The sequence below is a fragment of the Festucalex cinctus genome, chromosome 10, assembly GCF_051991245.1.
Source record: "Festucalex cinctus isolate MCC-2025b chromosome 10, RoL_Fcin_1.0, whole genome shotgun sequence".
NCBI classification, from domain to species: Eukaryota; Metazoa; Chordata; class Actinopteri; order Syngnathiformes; family Syngnathidae; genus Festucalex; species Festucalex cinctus.
Window position 1 is genome coordinate 23,269,283 of NC_135420.1, and position 13,621 is coordinate 23,282,903.

Here is a 13,621-nt window from a genome sequence, read left to right on the forward strand (position 1 = left end):
GCTACGCCACACCATCTAGCTAACTACAAGCTCCAGCTGGCTACTAGTGTGGCTAAACACGTTGCAGACTCTCTAATGAGTCAGTCCTCATCGCCGTAGCGGTGAATAAGCTACACTTCTGACAAGTATCGTTCTCTGGAATGATGGCGAGGAGTAATTAATAGAAGATGGAGAAGACATGCTAATTGCTAAGCTAACCTAAGATTGACATGTAGTTGTGAAAGACTGGAATTGAGTGCTTGGGTGAATGAGTACACAAATAACCCAAACTTTTTGGTGAGCAGTGTATGTTAATTTAGTAAGCCTATTGTCATTGTTGTGTTTATTACCACTAATGGAGAAAAGCGTGTAGGCCTGCTCGCCCTCCACTGTCGCCACGCACTCCAGCGTGCTAAAGCGTCCCCGGCTGACGTTCACCCGGCTTTCCACCTCCGTTTTGCCAAACATGGGGCTGAACAACGTAATGGTGATGATGTCCGTTTCTTCTTGGGTGGCATTCACCTGCTGGGAGCACCTGGAGAAAAAGGGGGGCAGCATTGAAGAGAAGTGGTTTGGGGGGGGGTCAGATGTTGTTGTGAAGAATCTTGCATTAACAGCAAACTGGTTATTAGTTGTCCAGATGTAAGCATGCAGACTTAAGACCACACACTGTTGAAAAATCACAACAACGGTTATTGTTTTAGTCAGGCACATTTGTGGACAGCCAGGAATTTTTATCAGACCAATTTGTGTGGTTGCGCAGCACAGCTGTGTTGCTTACTGTGATAATCCTAGCCAAGCTCTGTTTTATTACGCGGTATCTGTTTTCCGACCGTTTTTGATGCTAAATATGCTAATGGTGCACTACAGGCTAGCTTAAATTTCCTATTAATATAGCGCTGATGCTAATTGAGCTAGCGCAGAATGGTTATTAGTTGTCCACATGTAAGTATACCGACTTAAGTCCACACGTTGTTATTCACTATAAAAACAAAACAAAAAAGCAAATAAAAATACAATATAGAGAAAAACATGCCAAGTAAATCCAAATAAATGGAAAGTTTGCCAGTGGTTGTACAACAGTAGAACACAACTGTGTTGCTAACTGAGCTAATCCTCTATTATCTGTTACTACTATCTCCTATCTGTTTTATGACAGATTTGATGCTATGCTAATGTTGTGGTTATACTCCTATGTTCTTATGTGTGTTATTAACATAACGTTGATAACTGGGCTTATGCTATGCTGCTTCTGCTTGTTATGTTTTGTTTTGTTTTTTGTTGACGCTGTGACACAAAACATGTTATTGATGAGAAGCATCTCCAGCTCCATGTTAGCATTTTCATGCTACAATTTTTTGTGAAGACATTCCTTATTAAGAAATGTGTTCCAGGGGTTTGACAGATGACGTGTGTAAAATGAACACCAGACTCCATTTTTGACACTAGCACACCACAGGTTTAGTTTGGGTTAAAGGCGGGCTCGGGTCGTGTTTCTGTGCATCGACTTGCCAAATTATTAGGAAAGCCTTAAGGAATGGCTGCCAAACCGCTGTTAAAGCGTGTTTCTTTAAAAATAATAAAAACTTGCTAATTTTTATCCAGAGACATCAGATATTTTTCTTTGTGTTTTGCTTAATGTGTCATAGTGTTTTATTTTGATGTAAAACACACAAGTACAAAGTTTAGTTAAAAAAAAAAAAGTTAGCTACAAACTATTTTAGTTTGGGTTGAAACAAACTCTGTTTGCTTTGTTAAAAAAACAAACAAAAAAACCCTGCAAAACACTGCAGTTAAAATGTAAAACTTTCTCCAAAATTTGAACACGGTCGTTTTTTGGACAGCGGAGACAACATATTATGATGTGGTACACTAATTTCCCGAGGTGAAAATATTTAATTTTGCGATTTTATTAATTCAGGAAAGTAAACAAAATTAAGTTATACAAACTGACACACCCAAATGAATATGGGTAATCTTAATAATAAAGTAGTTTCGTAACCTGAATTGAAATAACTTCAAAGGGAGCCGTTGTTTACACTAGACTAGTGTCGCTACACTAGTGTCTTGACGGTAATTGTTTGGCGCTTACCTGATGTAGGGTTGCTCGCAGTAGTACCAGGCAATCTTGGGCGCAGGGAATCCCTCGGCCACGCAGCGCACTTGCCCGTCCACCGGACCCTCGTGCGACACAATCTCAGGTTTAGCTAGTAGGAAATGAGACATGATTACAAATGTAAGAAGTCAAGCATAATACTTTTTGCTTAAAAAAAATACAAAACAAATTGAAGCCACTTACAGGTTACGAAGATGGTAAAGGTCTCGTTCAGTGAGGTGTCACGGTTGGAGACTTTAAATGTGTAAACGCCTCCTTCCGATGTCTTCAGTCGCACTAACCTCAGCTCGCTGCTGTACCTGAACACCAGGGGGAGACATTTTGATTACGCAATAAACGAAAAATGTAAAATTCAGCAATGAAGTAATCATATTTGCATTGTTTGTATTTCCACCAGTTTGCAGGATTACGTAAAAACAATGTCACTAAATCCCGCAAATATTTTGTCGCAATAACCTCAGTTTATTGTCCAGTAAATGCCTGAAAATTGCATAGGCGACTGCGGCTCTGCTTTCCCGCATGAGAGCATCACAGCAAACTGTAAAATGTAAAAGTACTGTAAACGTTTAACCGATATTTCCACATAAACAAAATTCCAAAACCAACAATTTTTTTCAGTTTGATCATATTTTTGTGAATAATCCGGGACTAACAATTTCAAACAATTTTCATTGTATTAATTTGACCGTCATTTCCGTTTTATACGTTGTACACTAACACTAAGTTTCATTACAAAAACTACATTGAAGTTTTATTTATTCATTTTTTTAACTATTTAAACATGTTTTCTTTGCGCGCATTTGAATGGCGGCAACTTTTTTTGGTTCAAACAACCCGAGGTGCTCTTCACTTCTTCATATTTGTCAAGGAGCTGCGAGTCCCCGCGGGTAACTCCATGCTAAATTCCACTGCCGTTGGTTGCGGGGAAGGAGTTGGGAGAGGCGTAGGGATGTAATGATATCCAAACATCACCATACGATATTATCATGATATGAAGGTCACGATACGATAATTATCACAATATTGTGTGTGTGGGTGGGGGATTGGCGATATTTAAAATAGATCACAATATTGTAAAAACAAAAAAAAGCTAATCCCTAAAAAAGAAGAAAATCACAATGTGCTTTTGTACATAACAACAATGCATATAAACCAACCACAATCTCTAATATTGAGTCACTTACTTGCTAATGCAAGCACACATTGATCGCTTCACAAGCAAATTAGGTTCCCCTTCATCTGACAATTAGCATAGATTTTAAACATAGAAGGCCAAAACATCCCTAATGAAAATTAAATTGCACTAATAAACTAGCCACTATAGGGTGCGAGGACTGCACAAATGGACATCAAACTGCCTTTTTTTTTCCACAGATGTGTTCCATTTAATATTATGAACATGACGAGGACGATATTGTGGCAGTTTTAATATCACGATATCACGACATTGCCCTTATCGTTACATCCCTAGAGAGGCGGTGCTGGGGGGGTGTTGTCACACCTGTAGTCACGCGTGCTCTGCGTAGTGATGACGTGGTCGCTGTTGTTCTTCAGCTCGTGGCCCATGAAGCTCCAGGAGAAGGCACGGGGCCTGGGGTAAGCCTCCATCTCCACCAACAGGGATAAACTGTCACCTGAGCGCACGTGGATGGTCCTGTTGCTCGTTGACGTTACGTTGATGAATCCTTTGTCTGGGAAAAGAAAAATGCACGGTGGTGTAAAGCTACACAGGTTATTATATCATGTGGGAAATAGCACACAATCTGCCTTCACAATAACACGGCAGCATAATAAAGGCGGACTAACCCCACAAAATGAATCCCCAAACGGGAAAGTTAATTTAACTTATCTTAGGAAGAGAAGGAGAAAGTAAAGATTGTAAGGAAGGAAGAAAAGAGGAAAGGAAGGAATTAAAGAGTGATGCAAGGAAGGAAATGAAGTAAAGATGTGTTGGATGGAGTGTATGATGGGAGGAAAGAAAGTAGGAAGATAGGCTGGAAGAAGAAAGGAAGGATGGGGAGAATGGTGGCAGGGACGAAAGAAAGGAGGAAGAAAGTGGATTGATGGGACGTGTGATGGAAGGAAGAAAAGCCGGAAGATATGATTGAAGAAGGAATGAAAAAGGAAGGGAGGGAAGATGGAAAGAACGGAAGAATAGTAGTAGCAAGAAATGGGACAAAGAGGAAGTAGGATGGAAGGAAGGAAGGAATGATGGAGAAAGGGATGAAGGGAGGGAGGAGGGAAGTAAGAAAGGATGAGTATAGAGGGGAGAAAGGAAGGAATGGTGGGAAAAGGAAGGCAGGTAAAAGACAAAAGGAAGAATAGGTGGAAGGAAATAAAGGAAAGAAGGGATGGATGGCAGGAGGAAAGAAATTGAGAAGGAAGGAAATGAATAATCAAAGGAAGGAAAGGAGAAAGAAAGATTTAAGGAATGGAGGAAAGAATGAAGGAAGGAAAGCATGAGGGAATGGAACGGAGGAAGGAAAGGATGTATTGAAGGAATATGATGTAAAGAAGGAAGCAAAGGAGAAAGAAAAGATTGAAAGAAACAATGGAGGAAAGGATAAAGGAAGGAAAGAATAATGAAAAGAGGAAGGAATGGATGATTGAAGGAATATGATGGAAAGAAGGAAGGAGAAGGCTAGTGTGACAAAAAAGGTGGAAGGAATGAAGGAAGAAAAGGATGAAGATGGGCTTGCTTGTCAATACGATGGCAGAATTGTTGCCGTTATCTCGTGTTCCCTTTCACGGACTCACCGTAGACATCGAGCCACACGGAGCGCACGCTGACCCCCTTCTCGTTCTCGGCCTCGCAGCGGTAGCGTCCGGAGTCGCGGCGCGCGGCGGCGGCCACGCGCAGGGTGGCGCTGCGCATGTGGTCGAAGTGCTCCGCCCGGATACGCGATGCAGTCTCAACCTTTGCTGGTTGCTGTGGATACCAGACGGCACCCTGTCAACGCCCAGAGATCTCTAGAGATTAACCCCGTCTTGCACGGCTATCCTCGCCAACCACAATGACACACGCACACAATACACGTACAATACACACAGTCCAGATCTTGAAGCTGTGACCCCTCAAACAAGGGGTGTCCAAACTTGTTCCTCCGAGGGCCGTATACAGAAAAACAATTGGAAATTCTGCAAATGGCCTTCAAGTCGTAGTTTGGACACCCTTGCTTTACACACACATTCACAAGGCACTGATTGCGAGTAATCAAGTAAAGGTTGGGACATAATTACCAATGTTTTGGGAGTTTCAGACACTTTTGGATAATGAGTCATAATGACCCATTGTAATTTTTTTTTATATCGTAAGTGTAGTGACTTAATAAATGAAATCAACTATCAGCATTGATTGAAATGGTAAGTACCATCCTTAACAATGAGGTTTTAACAACGCTTTTGAGATCCACCCCCATTTCTGTCTATTTTGGGTAATGGGTCAAATTGACCCATTGCAAAGTTATTGGGTTTTGTTAAGTAGTGTAAACAATGTCATAATTGGCCTTTTAAAAAAAAAAAAAAAAAAAAAAAAAAAAAAACACTTTTGGATAATGGGTCAAACAGACCCATTGCTAATTTGTTACTTTAAAAAAAAAAATATATATATATATATAATGTGTCAAATTGACCCATTGCAAAGTTATTGGGCTTTATTAAGTTAAGTAGTGACTGACTGCAGCGGTGTTAGTAAAAAGATATAAACAATGTCTTATTTGGATTTTTCCCTGACTCTTTTTGGTAACGGGTCAAATTGACCCATTGCAAAGTTATTAGGTTTTATTAAGTTAAGTAGTGACAGACTGCAGCGGTGTTAGTAAAAAGATATAAACAATGTCTTATTTGGATTTTTCCCTGACTCTTTTTGGTAACGGGTCAAATTGACCCATTGCAAAGTTATTGGGTTTTATTAAGTTAAGTAGTGAGTGACTGCAGCGGCGTTAAAAAAAAAAAAAAAGATATAAACAATGTCTTATTTGGATTCCCCCCCCTGAATCTTTTGGGTAACGGGTCAAATTGACCCATTGCAAAATTGTTGGGTTTTATTGGGTGACTGTAATTAGAGTTGATAATAAGATTTAAACAATGTCAGATTTGGATTTTTGTGTGACTGTGATGGAATTAATGTCATATAAACAATGTCTTATTGTGAGTTTTTCCAGTTTCTGATATTTTTGGATACGGGTCAAATTGACCCATTGTAAAGTTTTTAGTGTGTTGGACTATCAGGATTGATAGAAATGGTAAGTAATGTAATCTAAACAATGCATTTTGGAAGTTTTTTTTTTTTCCCCTGACACTTTTGGGTCATTCAAAGCATTTTTTGCTGCTCCTGACGAACATAACGTGTGACACTTCACATTAACAGAAAATATCCATGAGCAGACACATGCAGACTGGTAGAAGAATGCATAAGTGTCTCACCGAGCCGGGCGGGGCGACCCACTTGAGCTTGATCTCGCCGTTGACGTTGGTGGTGTTGCAGGTGAGGCCCAGAGCCTCGTTCAGGGTTAGGATGACCCGCTCGGGCGCTTGCATATCGATGACGGGTGGCGCCACGGGGACTGAAAGGTGAACGAGGACAAGTGAGACCGACTGAAGTCCCACATACAAAGACTGAACTTAAATACTGGAGACGATTATGAGAATGACCTCTGCTCGGTTCAAACATATCATGTGCCCATGGAAAATGAGCTTAAGTAGGAAAAGTAGAGTCACGGTTACCTGGTTTGACGGTCAGGTGATAGTTGTGCGAGCGTACGCGTCGCCCCCGCAGCGTGCCGGCGCACACGTAGCAGCCCTCGTAGGCCTTTTGCGCGTTCCGGACCAACACGCCTTGCTCCAGGCTGGCGTTGAGGCGCAGGCCGGGGGCCAGAGCCGCCCCGGAGCACGTCTCCAGGTGCAGGTCGGACAGGCTTGGATCGGTTGCCAGGCAGGGGATGGATGCGGCGTCGCCCACACGGGTGAGGATGTTGAACACCATCGATTTCCTGAAAGGGTTGTCAGGATCTGCCAAAACAAAACAAAAGCGTCGGGTGAAAGGGGGCAGATGAGTGAGGTGTTGGAATGCTTGTTTGATTTGTTTTTCCACTTATTTTCGTTTTTTTTTTTTTATCCAATTGAGACATTTTTCTAAATCAACAGCTTCTGTATGTTTTAGATCACAGTCAATCTAATCCAATGTCAGCATTGTTAACCATTGTCACTAACATTTTCTAAGAATGATACATTAAATTTACTTCAATTTGAGGACACAACAAAATCGTGTTTGAAATGCTGACAATCATCAGACAATCCTCAACTCAAAATAATTTACCCAACCTTGTCAAAATAACTAACCTTGCTCTCGCAAGATTAATTCTCGCGATATTTCAATCAATCAATCAATCAATCAATCAACTTTATTTATATAGCACCTTTCATACATTTAAAATGCAACTCAAAGTGCTGGACATCCATAATGCAATAAAAGAAAAGAAAGAAAAAGCCCCCCCATCCCCATGATCGTACCCACAGACACACCCAAAACCCAACAAACACATGAAAACCACAACATGGTACACAGATGTACCCTGTAAGGAAAGGCACCCAGGAGGAGTTCATCCACAGTGAGATGGATGAAGACCAAGCATCCCTCTCACTGTGGAGGCTCCCCCATGAGAAAAAACTGGAGCTAAAAATTTTATAACTACCAAATAAAAACATTTAAACACCAAAAGAAAACGGTTAAACACGTAAAATAAAATAAAAATAAAAAAGGTCAATCAAATGCCAAACTAAAAAAGTAAGTCTTAAGCCTCCTCTTAAAAACATAAATATTCTCTGCAGACCTGATGCTCTCTGGCAGGCCATTCCATAGGTGAGGACCATAGTGGCTAAAGGCAGATTCACCATGTGTCTTGGTCCTCACCTTTGGAATAGTTAAAAGGCCGCTTCCAGAAGACCTCAGAGGCCGCGAGGGGTAATAGGGTAAAAGCAAGTCAGATAAATAAGATGGGCCAAGACCGTTAAGACATTTAAAAACTAATAAAAGCACCTTAAAATCAATCCTGAAACGCACGGGGAGCCAATGCAGCGATTTTAAAACTGGTGTAATGTGTGAGTTCACAAACTCCGGAGAACACATCTTGTACCGCTCCCGCAGATAACCGCTCTGTGATTGGTCCGAACCACCAGATTGGACCAATCACAGAGCGACATTGTGTTTGGGGGGTGGGATATGCAACTGTGACGAAACCAGGAAGCTAGTGCCGACGCCGGGGCTAACAAACAAACCCAACATGGACGAATGGACGCTGCAATTAATTTTGTTCTCGCAGAATTTTGTTCTCACCGTTTCCTTGTTGAATGTTGAACAGCGAGAGGCGCTTCGTGCATTTCTAGCTGGTAAGATGGATATTATCCATCTGGCTATTGCCAGGTTAAAAGGTAACCCGATCTGCTTTAAATCTATAGTTACCCAAAAAGTTGGTTAGCAAAAAATAAATAAATAAAAAATCACTGTAATTCGAGAAGGAAGTGGCTCACGGCTCTAAGACCTTTAAAAAAAAAAAGTTTTGGAAGATTATGTAACTGCAGTCATTTGCATTTTTTTGAAATGTTAAAAGTTTTTTGTCTGGTCGGGGTGGGCACCATTTTAATCCAGCGCAATAAATTAGCGAGTTGATTGTTGTCTTGATTTTGTAACATTTCTCTCAGCAGCTCTGTTTTTGTCCAATCAGATTTTGGTCTTTGTGTGTTGCATTATCTATCTAATCTGCCCACAAGGATGGAGAGAAAACTTTATGGCCAATGTATCTTCAACGATATTAGCAATGCGACGGTTTCTTGAACCAAATTCGTCCACGCGGGGCCAGAGTGCTGGCCAGTATTTTTATGTCCTCTGATTCTTGGTCAGAATAAGACTTGTTCATCCACCCGCCCCATAACCCCCCCACCCCCCAAATCATATCTTTGTAGGTCAAAAATGTTAAATACTCACTCAATCTAACAATCATTTTTCAGTGGCCAAAAACAATCACAGAATTGTGGTGCTTACTTCTCAAGCTATTCTTTTGATTTCAACGTTTCACAAATCTAGTGCCGTGGAGGTGAATATGTTAAGATTAACAAAAACGTTGTTAAAGATAAAAGAAGTATATAAAAAAAAAAAAAACCTGTATTGCCCGTAGTGCTGAGTCTTGGCCTTCTTCATGAAAAAGCGCTTTTGTGTTTGCTGCCTGTGAGGAAGGAGTGTTCTGACGGGACTTAGCAGCACATGATATCATCCTGCAGCGATGGCTACGAGCCAAGGGAACGTGAAGGTCAAAACAGTCATGCCTGCTCGCTACCTGCACCAGGTCATGACGCCAATTCCGTCACGTACGCCTTCACACTTAATAGAAATAATAAAATGATAAAACACATATTTATTTATTTTTTAAAATAAAGTCAGAATATTGCAGGTTTAAAATCTAGATGAATTGTTTTTTTTTATGGGAAGTCATAATCTAAAATAATTGTAAATATGAATATTTATTTTACAAAGAAAAAATTGTAGCATTATGAAAACAAACTAAAGAAATATTTTTAATTTAATAATTTTAATTTTATAAATCATTAGATTAAAAAAATTACGACTCATGCTGCAAAAGTTGTCATGACTAGGGTCATGCAAGGGTTATGCTTACTGTTATGAGTAGGGTCATGCAAGGGCTATGCTTACTGTTATGACAAGGTCATGCAAGGGTTATGCTTATACTGTCATGACTAGGGTCATGCAAGGGTTATGCTTACTGTTCTGACAAGGGTCATGCAAGGGTAATATTTACTGTCATGACTAGGGTCACGTAAGGGTTATTACTAGGGCCATGCAAGGGTTATGTTTGGGTCATGACCGTGTGGCCAAGTGTCTGTTTTGAACTGAGGTCAAGTGTCTGTTTTGCACTGATGTAACCAGCATCTAGTTAGCAACTGGTAAGACGCTATGTGATGTCAAAAGCTATGTGATGTCAGGAATCTTTAATCTCTTTATCTAGTCAACAGCCAATCAGGTAATTCCATGTCAGTCCTGTTACCCACATGTCCAGCCACGACGAATCCGATCGATTCGCTGTCTATATAAGCCTGTCTGAGAAGTGTGTGTTTTTGTCGGATTATTACCTCTGTTCCTCTGTGCAACTCTCGTTTGTTCTCATCTAGTCAAGTTTGTTCCACGCCTCTCGATGTGAAAAAAAAAAAAAAAAGAGTTAAAATCTTATTTGTGTCTGCGCTTTGGGACCCAACCTCAGAACATAACAAAAGTAAAGTCTTAATATTGTGTGAAAAATATCAATAATACAAAATGAAAGATGTAATATGACGTTATTTTTTTTATAATACAAAGATGAAGCCAGAATATTACTTGAATAAAATCATAGAATTTCATAAATTTGTTGACGAGAAAAAACTTGTATTTTGGTTCTCCAGTGAGGCGTGCGTCTACCGTTGACGAAGACGTAGATGGACGTCTGCTCGCCGCTGGTCCTCTCCAGGCAGACGTAGCGACCCATGTGGACGGGCAAGGCGCGGGCCACGTGCAACGCCGACATGCCCTCCGTCCGCCGCTCGCCCCGCACCTTGGGCCGCTCCTCCCGGCGCCACTGCATCTCCTTCTCGCCCTGGCAGCGCAGGTCAAAGGGCGCGTTGAGCGGGACCACCAGTTGGGGTCCCGCGGGGGTGATGCTGGGCTTGGTGTGGCCTGGATGGCAGAAACGGGACCCAAGATGAGGGAAAGTTGGTAAATGTCTTTTCTAGGTGCCTCTAATTAACTTCAAATCAATTTCAGATTTTCTAGTAGGCTTTTTCTGACACTTTTTCCCTTTCTGGCAGAAACCTGAAGGTTTTGCGCCAACGAGGACTATTTGGAGCTGCTGATAATTCCCTCCACTTTGACTAAGACCCCAGTTCCAGCTGAAGAAAAACAACCATAGAGGATTATGCTGCCACCATAGTGCTGCTCTGTAGGTATGGCGTTCTTTTAGTGATGAACGGTGTGAATTATTACCTAAAAGTTTGACCTTAATTCTGCAATTTTGGAACGACATGATCTCCCAAGCGCTTGTGGAAAATATGTTACGGACTAATGACTGGGTATGAGAACACAGGATTGCAACATCACTGGTTGGCTAATTGACATAATACTTGTTGCAAGCCAAGATTGTCTATCCATGACTTATGATCCACTTTTTATTTTTTCGTTTTTTTTTTTTTTTTTGCCTCTGTCACACATTACATGTGAACACTATCATGCCAAAGACAAATGCAGATTTTTCCTGACACCTGCATTGTTATTGGATGCACAGCTTAGCATTATCGGGGTTAACATCTGCAAAGCAGCCCATACAAGTTAAGGCCCGAAGGTTCAATTAAATCCAAAATATATGGAACGACCATATAAAAAAAACCTATTTAAAATAATTTTTGCCCTGTTACCTGCGTGAAATAGTCTTTTTAAAGTACCCATATGTAACACACGTATACGCATATTGTATCGTATCATACAACAGTTGTGGAAACAATGTTTAATTGTCTTTCCAATGTGAAGTTATCTGTAAAACTGACTCATAACAAAATAGAATTGCTATAGGAAAACGAAGAGAAGGATATTTAAACACCAAAATGTTCACCCAAACTATCATTTTATCTAAGTTTGCTAGCTAAATGCTAACACATCAGAACCCCAAATTAACAGTAAAGCAATCATAAACATTTGAACAACTGCTACTTCGACACACATTGAGCAAGCGACATATTCCGTACAAACAGAGCATATATCAAGTCACAGGTATGATTCTCTCTGCTCTGAGAAAATGGCGGACTTATTTCCTGAGCTTAGCTGAAGTAAAGCAACCTGTCCAAGATCCAATCACAAGATGTCATTTTAACAATACGCCAAAGTCTTCCCACATTTTATAACCCATGACATGATGGATGCCTACAGTAAAATACTCAAGATAGTAAAAATCTTTGTGAGAAAATTATTACATCATAAACACCCCTCTTTGACTCGCACGCAAAAAGCAATGTAAGCACATCGGAGGTGGTGAAAACTAGTAGAAGTTTTACAGATAGTTGTGTGTGATAAAAAAAAAAAAAAAGTGTGAGAAAAGTAGTATTAACTCAACAAAAATACAGAATCTACTAAATATATAAAGGATTTTTTTTAAACTGTCAATTTAGTAATACAGTAGTTTCCCATTTTAACTGAGATGTTGCATGTTGTTGTGCTGCCTCAACTTTTATACTATCAAAACGTGCTTTGCTAACGCTGTCATCTGGCTAACGAAAATACTGAATAAGCTAATGACGACAACTGGAAAAAAATAGATTTTTCAAATAGAAAGGTGATTTTTGCAGAAGCTGGTGGTTTTGAGGCTGGCACAAGACAACATATTTTTTTTACGATAACATCAGATAATTCTCTTAAATAAGACCATCAATGATTCAAATTCTTTTTCTGCCTTTTAAGACCCCCAAGATCTCAATCCATCAAGATTGACTTTACCCCTTTATGTAAGTCATAAAAAAGCAACGAGCTTAGTTTGACAAAGCAAGTTGAAAGTACAGAAAAAGTAGAATGTAAAAAACATAGTTACAGAAAAAAACAAACCTGAAAAATCTACTTTTATTGCATTTGTACTTGTTTACATCCCACCACCATAGCCCGACTGTATTCTCGTGCATTACGCGGGCTTAAAGACACAATCTCCAACGCGAACATAAACAAAAGATTGTACCTGCATCAAAGTCGATAACACGAGCTTTGTGGCGGCAACACGGTCATGCGGATCGAGACCATGTTTTATAAACAGATTAAAACTATCCAGGACACAAGCGAGTCTCTATGTTGACTTTTTCTCAATGTTTTCATGTCAACCGGTTCCACACGATTGCTTTTCAATGTGTTTCGTTTGTATGTTTGTTACGCTATTCAACTGGTTGACATAAAAATTTGGAGCGTCCTGTTATGTTAATGCCTAACTGTATAGTGTGGCTTAGACTATTTCAACGAATTTAAATGTGTGACTGTAAAAAAACAAAACAAGCACTGCAATTGTAATGCCAGAATGTGTATTTTTCCTAGTCGGGTGTGCTGTCGTGTGTCGGGATACTTGCTCTCTGACTGTTTGCCGTGGGGAAGTCAACTGACTTCCCAGGCCCTTCGGCAAGGCATCTTCAATACTGCACTCCCAATTTAGAGAAGGGCATAAAAATCGATTAAAGACTGTGTGGGATGGATTAATCGTGCCTGGAAGCAAACAAAATGGCTGCAAAACCAGAAGGGGCGCTAATGAGTTTAAGCTACCAAGAAAATTGGTTGCCTGATTATCAGTATAGATGTGGTTTCAAATATTGATTTCGATCCCAACATTTCGTAAGAAGAAGCAACATTCCCGTCAGGGGTCACCGCAGCGAGGCACTCGAGTAACACGCCCTAAAAATAGTTGGGGTCAAAAATAACCTAATTTGCGTCAAAAAGGGACCGACCCACTACTTGAGTGAATT

At 40.4% G+C, this 13,621-nt stretch overlaps 2 protein-coding genes across 8 annotated transcripts in view; one reads left to right on the forward strand and one right to left on the reverse strand.

Moving 5' to 3' along the window:
* Nucleotides 1–13,621, forward strand: part of LOC144026660 (uncharacterized) — a 144,050-nt gene that overhangs the window by 26,913 nt on the left and 103,516 nt on the right. For 4 of the 6 annotated variants that reach the window (XR_013285256.1, XR_013285253.1, XR_013285252.1 and 1 more), the window contains exons 2-3: nucleotides 10,544–10,853; nucleotides 10,946–11,080. The gene's annotated coding sequence lies outside the window, so the exon portion shown is untranslated. Of the gene's footprint in view, nucleotides 1–10,543; nucleotides 10,871–10,945; nucleotides 11,081–13,621 lie in introns of all 6 variants that reach the window. The other 2 variants (XR_013285255.1, XR_013285254.1) reach the window with 2 other exon arrangements.
* Nucleotides 1–13,621, reverse strand: part of kita (KIT proto-oncogene, receptor tyrosine kinase a) — a 31,865-nt gene that overhangs the window by 13,685 nt on the left and 4,559 nt on the right. The window contains exons 2-9 of one of the 2 annotated variants that reach the window (XM_077533529.1): nucleotides 10,560–10,814; nucleotides 6,821–7,105; nucleotides 6,521–6,660; nucleotides 4,853–5,024; nucleotides 3,597–3,786; nucleotides 2,279–2,394; nucleotides 2,072–2,186; nucleotides 330–514 (exon numbers count right to left, since the gene is read on the reverse strand). In XM_077533529.1, coding sequence (XP_077389655.1) covers nucleotides 330–514; nucleotides 2,072–2,186; nucleotides 2,279–2,394; nucleotides 3,597–3,786; nucleotides 4,853–5,024; nucleotides 6,521–6,660; nucleotides 6,821–7,105; nucleotides 10,560–10,814 — 1,458 coding nt within the window. Of the gene's footprint in view, nucleotides 1–329; nucleotides 515–2,071; nucleotides 2,187–2,278; nucleotides 2,395–3,596; nucleotides 3,787–4,852; nucleotides 5,046–6,520; nucleotides 6,661–6,820; nucleotides 7,106–10,559; nucleotides 10,815–13,621 lie in introns of both variants that reach the window. The other variant, XM_077533528.1, reaches the window with a different exon arrangement.